The 14,129-nt window shown below is 34.1% G+C and overlaps 1 protein-coding gene across 2 annotated transcripts in view; it reads left to right on the top strand.

Annotated features, from left to right (window-relative positions):
- Positions 1-5,212, top strand: part of LOC143378511 (neurotrimin) — a 634,196-nt gene extending 628,984 nt beyond the window's left edge. The window contains exons 10-11 of one of the 2 annotated variants that reach the window (XR_013088276.1): positions 603-668; positions 4,432-4,504. Coding sequence is in view for 1 of the 2 variants with exons in the window: in XM_076830332.1 (XP_076686447.1) it covers positions 603-668; positions 4,432-4,598 (233 nt within the window). In the remaining variant the exon portion in view is untranslated. Of the gene's footprint in view, positions 1-602; positions 669-4,431 lie in introns of both variants that reach the window. The other variant, XM_076830332.1, reaches the window with a different exon arrangement.
- Positions 5,213-14,129: the final 8,917 nt, after the last annotated feature.

Genomic DNA, 14,129 nt, shown 5'->3' with positions numbered 1-14,129 from the left:
CATTTATGCCTGCAGAAGAACTTTACTAACTCACTCTTCGTCAATGACTTTTTTATAATAATCAGATTTCTAAGTATCGACCGTGTCTGTCGACCGTAAGAGCGGAGCCACCCTGGGGACAGGCTTACTTTGTAGAAAACACATGAAGGAATATGGTAGTATTTTTTTCGGATTTTTAAAATCGCGACCTCGAGCCCGAATTTGCAAAATAAAAATTTATTTATAATTTTCAATATTGCAAAATTAATTTTTCGATCTGGAAAAAAATATATTCAGAAAGGCCGATCCTTCTACATTAAAATGCCGTAAGAATCAACTAAATCTGCCAAATAGTTTCCCAGATAAAAATTCATAACTACAACCCATTTTCACGAAAACAGGCAAAAATCGCAAAATTCAAGGCTCTGTATTTTTTAAACAAACTCGAAATCGACAAAATGGTGAATTAAACCCCCCATAATTTCACGAGGACTACAACATATTCAAGTTTGAACAAAATCCTATACATCGAGGGAAAAAAGTGATCGAGTTGGCGTGGAATGACCCAATGGCAGAATTATGTTACACAATGTTGATAATGGATGTCTAATTTTTCATTACAGGAAAACTGAGGCATAATTCGAGGAACGAAATTTTTGATGGAAACCAGGACATGTTAAAAGAGCGTGGTAAGTGTCTGCGTATAAACAATGGTTTACGTATTTTTTACGACTTTTAAAATTGCAATAACTTTTTCAGAATTGGTCCAAACGACATGGGTTTATTGTTGAGAAGCTACAAGGATTAGTTTGCTAACTGACGTGTTTCGTCGTTTTGAAAAAAAAATGCAATTGGTCGGAATAGCTAAAAAAATAATAGGAAAGGTTGTTTTCTAAACTTTTTTGTGTGAGCCTATAATGAAAATTTGAAAAAATTCGAAAATCGTTAAATTCCTGAAATCAGAATTTAAGCGTTTATAGCTCAGAGCAACGTTAACCGATTTTTATGAAATTTTAGGCATACAACTTACTTCAATCTACAAACGTTTTTTTTTTTTAATTTTCATTATAGGCTCACAAAAAAAAAGTTTAAAAACCGACCTTTACTATTCTTATTGCTATTCCAACCAATTACATTTTTTTTCAAAACAACGAAATACGTCACTTAGCAAAATAATCCTTCTAGCTTCTTAAAAAAAAAACTCATGTCGTTTGGACCAATTCTAAAAAAGTTATGCGATTTTAAAATTTGTAAACTTTCTTTCGTCCGCCACTGTATGTGAAGATGAATTTTGGCATGCTTGTCAAGTTACCTTAATCCTCGGTTGTCACGCCTATTTTCCCGAACGTATTTGTCACACTGGGTCGATTCGTCCAAAGCCAATTTTCAATCAGCTTCTGGTAAAAACTATCAGTTAAATAAAGTCGCAAAAATTCTGAGATAAAGTTTGAACATTGTAGAATATATGTTCATCGTTGAAGATTAACATTTAGAGTAACAACATACATATTTAAAAAAAAAAATGTTAAAGAAAATGAGTTACAGAAAAAGTTTTTTTGCTTATGCGATCATAACTGTTTTAATTTTTAATATTTTTAGCTAAAAAATTATAATTATACTTTTGAGATATGCTAGTTTAATAGAAAAAAAAAGGAAGTAAAATCCCCCTCACCCGGGAGGTGTCTGGGTTAGGTTTGGGTCTCTAACTGTAGAGAATACATGAAACTACTGCTACATGGCGCCAGTAGTAACATTTTCCGTGATTCCTCAAAGATACTTTACTGCAAAGTTAGATATTGGGTCACTTTGGCCAGGGCCGGCGCGAGGATGGTTGGCGCCCTTATGCAAGAAAATTTTTGGCGCCCTCAAATGTTTGCACCTGTTTTCTATTTAATATATTTTGTCTTTATGAGCTAAAATAAAAAAAAAATACATTTACATTTTGTTTACGTGGGAGTTAGATTCCTTTATTATTAAGTGTGCGATATAGTCTTTTAGCGCCCCCTTCGGCTGGCGCCCTCATGCGGCGCATAACTTGCATAATGGGTTCCGCTGGCCCTGACTTTGGCCCAGTGTGACAATCGAGGGTTAAAATATACAGTACATACTCGGAAAAATTAAGTTCTGTAAGGGAATCGGGGAAGGTTAATAAAACGCAGACGTGTCGTTCGTTCGGCTAGTTAGCAACAACTCATTTATTCGACGAGTCGGCTGCGGACGGTGGCCTACCTCGATCGCCCTCTGTGTTCGGTCAGACGCTTCACGGCGAACGCCTTGTCGCTTGGCGCGCTTTACAAATACGTAATTCTGTTCTTACAGTTTTCTTTAGTTTAAATTCTTAGTGCTATTATTATAATATGAAAACTTCTTATTAAATTGATAAAAATTGTATATAAAAGCAATTAATGTTGAAAAACTGATTTTAGTAAGTTTTTGATTAGCATTAAAAAGCATCGGTGGTATAAAATGAAATGAATTACACAGGACTAGAAGAAACTTTCTGCCGCAAAGAATTCATTTTCAATTTACAGTAGCGGACAAAAAAGCTACCACTTTTTCGAACCACCCTACTTCTATTACTTTTCAATATCAACTCAAAACTGCAGTAGGTATGTGCCTAATATGCATATTCTGAAAGAGAATTAAAAGCTGTACAAAACACAGTTACAGTTGAATTTATTTAACTAACAAACAAAAACCCTGCATAACTTTAAACAAGATAACACACTTTTAAATCCAACAAAAAGTTACCACTTCTGAACATTAATAAAGCAATCTAATATTTTGTGGGGGTACCTTTTGCTTTTAGGACAACCTAAAACACTTTTTGAAAAGTTGAGTTAGTTTCTGGGTTTAATACCGAATACTTTAGAGGGAGATTTACATTGATTTTTATGGCTGAGTATCTGAGAATTATTTTTATAAGATTTTTAATTTCTTTAATATTTATAGGATTTAGTTTGTTTAGGCTAAGATTTATGGTAGTTTGAATGTTTCATATTTTTTTTATTATTTGAATTCGTGGAGTTATACCACGTATACGATATGATGAGTTAATATATATATGTTGAAAGAAGTTTCTTTCTTGTGTTTTGATTTATTTATTTTTTGTATTTGGTGTCAAGTTGTAACTACTAAACATGGTAACATCTTCGGCCCCAAAAATGTGTTACCCCGTTCAATGTCATATAATAATTTTGTTTGTCAGTTAAATAAATTCAATTTTAACTGGGTTTTATGCAACTTTAAATTCTCCATCAGAATATGCATATTAAACATACCACAGTCACAAATGTGTGCTAAAAAATAACAAAAATGGAACAAATCGAAATAATGGTAACTTTTTGTCCGCTAGTGTATGTACATACATTATAAGTCGTTGTACATTACTTTCTTATAATTTCCAAGACAAATATAAATTAGTCAAATTATCATTGAATGACTCACATTTTAACAAAGAAGGAACTATAGAATTTTATTAAAAGTAAAAATTGTTAAGGGGTCGTGCCTAGTTGGAAGGCGAAAAAGAACGTGATTTTCGGGAATTTTTTTGTGAAAAATCTAAAGTATATTTTTTGCAACTATTTATTTATTTTAAAAGTACATATATTCAGTAACTCTCGGTGATTTTGTTATAGAAAAATATTAAAAAATGAACGAATAGCAACCACTCTCGAAGAAGCTACTTTTTTAGCGGTGAGCACGGTTTCTCCGAGGTGGATCATCTGAAATCGAAAAGTGAAGAAAATTCTGTTAGTATATGAGTTTATCTGTTGCGCGAACGAAGGATTTTTTTATGAAAACTCTTTTTAAAATTAACGAAAAACAAACAATTCAGACATCGAAAAATCATGATTTTGCGTCAAACGGCCGCCATTTTGTCTGAAATCATTTTTTCGAAAAATCCTTCGTTCGCGCACCAGATGAACTCACATATTAACAGAATCTTCTTCACTTTCTGATTTCATACGATCCTCCACGGAGGAATCGTGTTCACTGCTCAGCGCCTTTACAAAGACAGCTTCCGCGAGAGTGGCTGTTATTCGTTCACTTTTTAATATTTTCCTATAAAAAAATTACTGAGAGTTGCTGAATACATGTACTTCTAAAATAAGGAAATAGTTGTAAGAAACACAAATCACATTTTTCACAAAAAAATTCCCGAAAATGACGTTCTTTTTTGCCTGCCAACTAGGCACGAACCCTTAAAAAAAAGTAACAATTACAATTTTAATACAGGGGCATACGATTGTCTATTTTCAAAACAATATGTATATGTATGATAAAAGAGTATTCTGAGTGTACCCTGCTTACCACCCAGCAAAAAAAAAAATAAATACCTAAAAGAAGTACATATTGTACTTTTAAGAAATTTCACCATATTTATTTATATGTACCCACATGCCGTCCGAGCAAGAAGTATCGTAATAACGATGTGATTTCGTTTTGTAGATCTGAAGTTGCGAGGTCGAAAAGAAACCGGCGGAAACGAAGGCGACGATTACGACGATTCCGGAGTGACGACGAAGGAGAAGCCTTTCACCCTGATTTTCGTCTTGGTCGCGTTTACCATCTACCTCCACCACTATCCACATTTAAGGACGGTTCACCCGGCTTGAAAATCGGCCATCCCCGTGCCGACGCGTCATCAAATCCTTCTTTCGATCGCGACTCATCGAAAATTTGTACATCCACTTAGAAATCCATCGCTCAGGAACTCTATTCGTGGATAAGTAATCACGTACCGCGCTGACCACATACACATTACTGTAAATTAACATTGTAACGTGTAATGATATATACTAGGTATTGTAAATTATTCGTGAACGGTGATTCGGTAGATGAAGAGTGGAGGATCATTCTTATTTACCACGGAAACGACAGATAGCAATTGATACATAACAGGAACAATAAAGTAAAAACACGAGAGGGACTCCACGTCAACGTGAATCCAATTAATAAAATAGCACGATGAATTGTGGTGAGCCTTGATCACGCTTAATTGCAATCGATGGATGGTACTCCAAGCTAGTCAGCGTCGAAACTACTCGCTAAGTCTCGCAGAATTATTTATGTTGAAGTAGCCAAGAAACGAGGCAAAGAACACTGCTAAATATGTATACCTAAATGTTGTCCCCTTGTCAGTTTGACAGGACCTAGGGGGTCGAACTCTCACGACATGGCAGATGTTGCTTTAAAACAACTACTTGCAAGAGGAGGACACCACGAGGTAGACATCGATTTTGATGAGCCTTGGCACGATGGATCTATGTCGAAAATAAGTAAATAGGTGTCCGAGCGTTTCTGCCAATGGGCCTAGAGATATTTACAGGGAAATTATTAAAAATTTCATAGTGGCCGTGGGGTTTTAATGGGTAAAAATCCCACACTACCTGGCGCCCCCGGGGGTTGTCCTCTGAAGGAGTCGGGGTGCCTTTGAAGATTTACAGAAGTTAAAACAAAAAAATTTATAAAGTTTTATTTTAACGTGGAGACATCTTCAAAAGGCACCCCAACGCCTCCAAAAGGGATTCTCCCGCGGACGCCAGGGTAGTGTGGGATTTTTACCCACTAAAACCCCACGGCCACTATGAAATTTTTAATAAGTTACAAAGTTAAGTTAAAAAAATTAAAAAAAAATTTATAAAAAAAATTTATAAAGTTTTTTTTAACGTGGAGACATCTTCCAAAGGCACCTCGACGCCTCCAGAAGGGAATCTCCTGCGGGCACCAGGGTAGTGTGGGATTTTTACCCACTAAAACCCCACGGCCACTATGAAATTTTTAATAAGTTACAAAGTTAAGTTAAAAAAATTAAAAAAAAGAAATTTATAAAAAAAATTTATAAAGTTTTTTTTAACGTGGAGACATCTTTCAAAGGCACCTCGACGCCTCCAGAAGGGAATCTCCTGCGGGCACCAGGGTAGTGTGGGATTTTTACCCACTAAAACCCCACGGCCACTATGAAATTTTTAATAATTTCCATGTAAATATCTCTATTATTAAGGTTTATTGGCTGAAACGCTCGGACACCTATTTACTTATTTTCGACATAGATTCATCGACCCAAGGCTCATCAAAATCGGTGTCTACTTCGTGGTGTCCTCCCCTTGTTAGTTATAATTTATATTATCTAATCACCCAGCGTTTTCATAAGTATGTTTCCTTTAGTACTAACATACAAAATGTATCGACTGTTTGTCTGGCACTATATTTTGTAAAAGCTTTGATAGTAATCAGTGGTGATTCTTCAGGTAGCGCGTATATTAAGTCAGAGTTAATAATTAGTTAACAATTGATTGCTATTTATAATATAAGCATTTATGGTATAGAAAGTATTATGAGAAATGTGCAAGAAGAAGCGATTGAGACAATAGAACAATAAAGAGGTACAGTGAAACTGATCGTGAGTGTCGGTTATGGACGTCTGGGTAACTAGCTTATCTTTTCACAATGTTTCTTTGGAAAGTGCACTGCGACATTTTGTTATCAATGAATGTTATTCCCGTAGAGATTTTGTTACCTAGATCCTTTGGTAAAAGAAAATTATACAATCGATACACAAACGAATCATATCAGATTAAAGGAATTGAGTCACCCTAATTAACTTACTTTTACGCAAATATTTATATTTCAAATATTCATATTAGACTACAGAATTTATTACAGATTTAAGTAATCAACACGAACATTCGGATTTGTTGACCATAAAGTAATATTAAGCCGTACGATCAATGCTCCGAAACGATGTCTCTGTATGATTTCAGCCTCATTCAAGGTACATCGTCAAATTGTAGAAATGTAGGTAGAAACGTTTTTATAAACATATAATAATAAGCGCTTAATCATTAGCACTAAAAACCTCGATGGAGATCTCCAATGATACGCATTTGTACCAAATAACAGTGTTTATTTATCGGAATAATTAGAGACACACATTATTGTAAATATACATATATATTATACATATAATACATATATATACATATATATACATATATATACATATATATACATATATATTATACATGTATATACATATATATGTGTATATATATACATATATATGTGTGTATATATATTAGGAGTGTGCGGGTACCCGAGATTATGGTCTCGGGCGGGTTCGGAAAGTTTCGGCGGGCTCGGGCGGGTACCCGAACATACGAATATTCGGGTACCCGCAACATACGAATATTCGGGTACCCGCAACATACGAATGTTCGGGTACCCGCAACACACGAATGTTCGGGTACCCGCAACACACGAATGTTCGGGTACCCGCAACATACGAATGTTCGGGTACCCGCAACATACGAATGTCGGGTAGCTCGAAATTTTCGGGCTTGGCTGGAAGAAGTCGTGCAGGTTCGGTCCAAGGCGTTATCGTCGTATTTCGTCGTCGATTACTCATACAATCATCAGGCATAATTATAAATTGAAACGCTCTGACATATACGAAAATTTTGCTGCTCTGACTATAGTTCACTGAAGACTGAGCGTCATGCATTGTCATTTCATTAGCTCGGACAGTGTCGTGTCCAAAACACAAACATTATAGATTCGTGGAAATGTAACTACACAAGATTTCCTATAATAGTCAATAGCAGCTATAATTGTACGAGTAATTGACGACGAAATACGACGATAACGCCTTGGATCGAACCTGCCCGACTTCTTCCAACCAAGCCCGAGAATTTCGAGATACCCGAAAATTTCGGCTACACGAACATTCGTATGTTGCGGGTACCAGCCCGAGCCCGCCCGAAATTTTTCGACCCGACCCGTCTGCTCGGGTACCCGCATACCCCTAATATATATGTAATATACATATTATATATATATATATATATATATGTATGTATATATATATATGTATATATATATATATTATATATGTATATTATACAAAATATTATACATAAACAATGCATTCCATGTGTTTGTATAGCATACCGCATATGTGTATATAACATACTATACATAGCATATTAGAATAGTAGTATTATCCGAAGACTGAGAGCGTCATTCGAATGCCCTTAACTTAAATAATAATTTATGGCTGAGGCAAATAATCTTAGTAAAACATCCTGGGGCCACGACAATCGTGGATCAATTCAAAATGAAAATTCTAAAGTAATGCTTGTTTTTATTAAAGAATACAAATTTAATTGCTACATTAACATTTATCAATTAATTGATAAACTGTGACGATGAAATAATGAATATTAAAAAGTACACTTTACGACGAAAAAATTCGCAGCACGTCGCGTCGTTTGAAATGTATCATATTTTCAACAGTTAAAACTGTGCAATGCGCCCTAATAAGTACCTATTTATGCATAAAAATATTTTTAAAAAATTGATCCACGATTCTCTTGGCGTTCTATAAATTTCCATCTGGTGTGCTCTCACATCCTTACTATACGTAAGTATACACAATGAAATAGAACAAATTGACGGCAAGGAATGAGCTCATCACTGTTATCAAGCTGTGCGAGGTTTTTCAAAAATAAAGGAAAGCGTGGACAGATGCAATTAATAAATCTTCAAAATACTTCGTATAAATTATTTTAACATCGTTTGACTTGTTGCGAGCATTGCTTAATTAATTTACAGAAACGCCAATTAATTTCACTAAAGTCGATATTTCTCTGTTGCTTTTCATTATCAGCTGAAATATCTTGCACGAGTAAATTATAAAGTGAAGTTTGCATTGTCTTGTGTCTTCATTAACCAGTGTGAATGTATAATTTAATATGTGATAAAGATATTCATTAGGAAAAACTGAATTCTGCGTTTCTAGGAAAACTGTAGTAAAAAAATCTTTTTTTCCACTTGGTATCATATAATTTCGTACCAAATTTAAAAAGTTCGTATGAAGGCTTAAGAACGTGTAATATCATTGTTTGTCTAAGGGAGCTTACATATAAAGTTATCTATAAAGGTACTTATTTCATTTGCCATATATAATATAAATATATGTATTTTAATCACTCTGAGTTCATAGTATTATTTTAGAATTATTAGAACTTATTATTTCCTTAAGTTACCTAAGCATTTTACAAAACGTTTAGCATTCACAAATTAAAAACTGTATAACTTTAGAACACAACACTTTCATATCAGATTATGGTATTGCCGATCGTTTTTAAACTGAATACATACATTTAAACAACCAAAAGTTTAATTCACAATTTTAATTCTAATTAAATAGGTATTTAATTTTAATTTTTTTACAAAAATCTGAATGTAACAATTTTTACGTTCTGTATAAAATTTTATTGTTTGCCGATTATTTCAGGATTATTCAAAACGTCCCTAAATATATTAGTTATATATCGCAATATCTAAAGAGAAATAAAGCTGGTCACGTCGTAGAGAATAATATAAGAGGTAATATCGCGTGATCACAAAGCGGAATAAGGGGATTGCTCGTAACGTTACGTACTGTATTATATTCTACTTTGAGATCACCTGCGCATCCATTTTCCAGCGATCATAAAGGGATTGGAAAGAAACGAATTTAAAATCTTTTGATTGTCTAAAGAAATACAGCATATCTGAGAACACGGATGCTTTCGTACAGCTGCTGTGTTAGATCACTGAATAGTTTACCACAGAATAACTTATTTTTATTAGCTCACGAGTAATTGCGATTCATTCCAAGAGAATAAACATGACAATGACTCAAAAGCGAAAAAGAATGAAGCAATCATTTGAAGGAATAATATTGAATGTGTATAAAGTAATGTGAAACATAATAATGAAAAATGTTTATAAGTTTTCGAAATTTTTATGCTCTAACTTTGGTTAACAGTTTTATTATTTATTTGTTCGTCATTAATTATTAACTGGCTGTTATATGTAAATTTTACACTTTCTTGCATGGAAGATTTAATATATAATTGCCTCTTAATGGTCTGTTTATTTTGTATGTACAGTACACCTATAATATCAATATATAATCTCAATAAATTGAGTACCTATTTAGTAGGACTCATACAGCCACATACAAATTTGATCACAAAAAAAACTCTTACCTTTGTTTCAACACATTATGCCTGTAGCCTTATTTTTCTTATTAAAATTATAGGTCAGGTGATATTAATCTAGGCATCAAGAAACAAAAAGAAGATACTGACTTTCATAAATAATTGATTTATAATTGATTTAAATGGAATTAATAATTAAAGCTTGTGTTCAAGTAAAATTATATAGGTACATGTACATAAAGACATGTTGTTGAATAAGAACGTGTAGAAAATTACAATACCATTAGTACTTATTAGTAGAGGTTGTTTCCTCGCCTATCTAATTTTCTGGTCACACGTTATGACGAATTACATTTGTGCTGTTTATTTAAAAATTCTCCAATATAATGCAATATACTTTGTAAAAGGATCACAACGTACGACATGTTCAGTTGTTGTCCTTCTGTTTTATGACCCTGAACATGACTGCACAGTCGTTATTAACTTTACATATTTTTTCATGTTGTTTAAACAGAATGCTTGATGCGGGAATTTGCGCTCTAAAATTAACGTATCCAACAAAACATATCGACTCTCCGTGTTCTTTTGTAATAAATAGATCCTTGCTCACACAGAAGGAATCTCTTTAGAAAAGTCAATTACCACTTGTGTGTTTCTAGTTCCATAATTATTGACGTATATTTACAACGTTTAATGTAACCTAACCAAATTGAGCGTTTTGAATCGTTTTTTTTATTGTGATAGAATAATAAATCTTAGATGGTATTATTACTTTGACATTTAATTTAGAGGTAATTATTCAACTTAATATGCCTTGCCATGTTTGTCGAATTTCAGTGAAATCTGATAAAATAAATGTACCAAAAGCAGATACTTTAAGAATCTTTTGCAAAATTAATCTGTTTCGTGGACAATAAAATTCTTTGACGAAATTGTTACACAGTCGTTAAGCAGGATGCTAGTGTTTAGGTGACACTAAAAATAATTGTTATCAATAGAACATGTATATTTATCATTATTGTTTTATCAATTCTGGAACTAACAAAATGTGTATTAAATTTTGAAGATTACTAACTTAACCCTTCGTGGTCACACCTTCTTATAATCACAAGTTGGTCACACGAGGTTCACTGTACCCCTGCGTCATTTTTTGAGTTACCATTTTCGTATTTCTGAATCATTCAACTTTTCAGTGATAATTGTACGTTCGTAATAATTATACAATCATGATCTAATAGTCTTTTTCTAGAAATGTAAATTTTGATATGATAAAATTTGTAGTTGAAAATGAGCAATTTTCCACGGTTGTGGGAAAAAGCGATTTTTTAATTTTTTTTATATTTTTTTTTTGCGATAAATCCCCTTTGAAAGTCGTAAAGACACGACATTTTAACTCGAAAATTATTCTTGGGGTACAATACACCTCGTGTGACCACGAAGGGGTTAAAAAATAAAAAGAAAATACAAATGTAAAATGAAATAGATATAATTTTTTTATAAAATCTACAATAATTTTCATGTTCCATAAGTCATTGTAACAACCATGGAAATAGAGATAAATGTTTCAAAATTACAGATTACTTGTTACATCATCGCTATACGCAAAGTAGAATGTTAAATACAAAGTTGAATTACTATCAGCCTTTTGGTGCAGTTACTTTACTACAGACGTTTCATTAATTCACTAATGAATTTATAACTTCATTAACCCTCGGTTGTCACACCTATTTTTTCGAACGTCGTTGTCACACTGGGTCAATTTGACCCTGCCAATTTTCAATCAGTTGTCCTTTAAAAACTATTTGTTAAATTAAGTCTAAAAAATTCTGAGATAAAGTTTGAACATTGTAGAATATATGTATGCCCATCGTTGAAAGTTGACATTTAAACTGTCATCATACTTAAAAAAAAAATTGAAGCAATTAGAGTTGCAACAAAAAGTTTTTTGCTTAAAAAATTGCAGGGTCAATTTGACCCAGTGTGACAACCGGGGGTTAAATTACATTTATGTTATTCTATTACATTTAAATTTCTTGTCGCGTTTGATACGTGTATATTACATGTATCATTGATAATTCGATGAATATTAACAACTATTCTTGTGCGACGAAATTCCCAATTAATATAATTTCCCTTGATTATTTGTGTATTAATAATTCAACGCCTGCAACGATTAAACAATATACCTACGAACAATTTTGCGCAGAATGTAACACATACTTTTGTATCATCGGCATTGTAGATACCATTGTAACCAATGTTGAATGATTGATGTAATTTATTGTGATGCGAAACTGTGAGATTTGTAACAAAAGCGAACAATACGAATGCTTATAAATAGAAATTAAATGACGAAGAGGGTGAAATAAGTTTAATGAGCATAGATGCAGGAAGTGAGGTATAATATATCTACATTATAGTGTACAGATAGACTGCATTGTCCCTGCTAAGTAGTGGCGTGATTATACATATACATATACCTCTATTATATATATATATATAATATAATGCATAACTATACGCGAATGGAAATAAATATAGAAAGTAAATATACGTATATTGAAGTAAAATCTTAATTGCCACTATGTGTAGTAAGTACATATCCCTCCTTTTCACCAGTGGCGGATTAAAGAAAAAAGACCCAGGTGACAAATGGTCTGAGGGACTCATTTTTTCGGAAAAGTGAACAGATAGTTTAGTAAAAGGGGGTAATTGTACAGAAAAGTATAGAAAAAAATATAGTGCTTGGAGAAAATCATGAGTGTTTTTTTTTAAGGCAAGGCCTTAGAGGGGCCTTCTGAGCATGGCCCATTTTTAGGTCAAATAAAGCGGTAGTTTACTAAAACCGGGCTCAGTGTAATAATACAGAAAAAAAAATACTTTGGATATAATCATAACTTTTTTTTAAAGATTTAGATTGTTTTCCTATTTAAAATTTTGCTTAAGTAGAAAACAGATGAGTTAATTACGGGTCAAGTGAATCGCTGTTTCGACTGTTTCGTCTCTTCGTTAAACAGTCACTGTCTCGAAACATCTGCGCCACTTCTCGCTGTTTAATTTGCTCTCCGGAGACATTACTTTGTGCCATCTCTTTCGACGGCATGTTCTCCTGTTACAAAGCCCAATTTTGGGCATTCTGAAAATTTTTGCCAGATTTTGGCCAATATATCAGGAGAACATGAAGTGCAAAGGGGTATACTAAATTTCAGCTTCGAAGGCATCCTCGATTGCCTCTCCGAAGACGTTACTTTGTGCCATCTCTTTCGACGGCATGTTCTCCTGTTACAAAGCCCAACTTTGTGCATTCTGAAAATTTTTGCCAGATTTTGGCCCAGGTATCAGGAGAACACGAAGCGAAAGGAGGTACCCTGAATTTCAGCTTCGAAGGCATCCTCGATTGCCTCTCCGAAGACGTTACTTTGTGCCATCTCTTTCGACGGCATGTTCTCCTGTTACAAAGCCCAACTTTGTGCATTCTGAAAATTTTTGCCAGATTTTGGCCCAGGTATCAGGAGAACACGAAGCGAAAGGAGGTACCCTGAATTTCAGCTTCGAAGGCATCCTCGATTGTCTCTCCGAAGACGTTACTTTATGCCATCTCTTTCGACGGCATGTTCTCCTGTTACAAAGCCCAATTTTGTGCATTCTGAAAATTTTTGCCAGATTTTGGCCCAGGTATCAGGAGAACACGAAGCGAAAGGAGGTACCCTGAATTTCAGCTTCGAAGGCATCCTCGATTGTCTCTCCGAAGACGTTACTTTGTGCCATCTCTTTCGACGGCATGTTCTCCTGTTACAAAGCCCAATTTTGTGCATTCTGAAAATTTTCGCCAGATTTTGGCCAATATATCAGGAGAACATGAAGTGGAAAGAGGTATACTAAATTTAAGCTTCGAAGGCATCCTCGATTCTCTCTCCGAAGACGTTACTTAGTGCCACCTCTTTCGACATCATGTTCTCCTAGTACATAGCCGAATTTTTGGGCGTTCTCAAAATTTTTGCCAGATTTTGGCCCAGGCATAAGGAGAACACGAAGCGAAAGGAGGTACCCTGAATTTCAGCTTCGAAGGCATCCTCGATTCTCTCTCCGAAGACGTTACTTAGTGCCACCATTTTGGACATCACGTTCTCCTGTTACAGAGCCCAATTTTGTGGATTC

This window comes from Andrena cerasifolii, chromosome 2, assembly GCF_050908995.1.
Source record: "Andrena cerasifolii isolate SP2316 chromosome 2, iyAndCera1_principal, whole genome shotgun sequence".
In the NCBI taxonomy this organism is placed as follows: domain Eukaryota; kingdom Metazoa; phylum Arthropoda; class Insecta; order Hymenoptera; family Andrenidae; genus Andrena; species Andrena cerasifolii.
The sequence above is the reverse complement of the archived record's forward strand: the minus strand, read 5'-3'. Positions and strand labels throughout refer to the sequence as shown.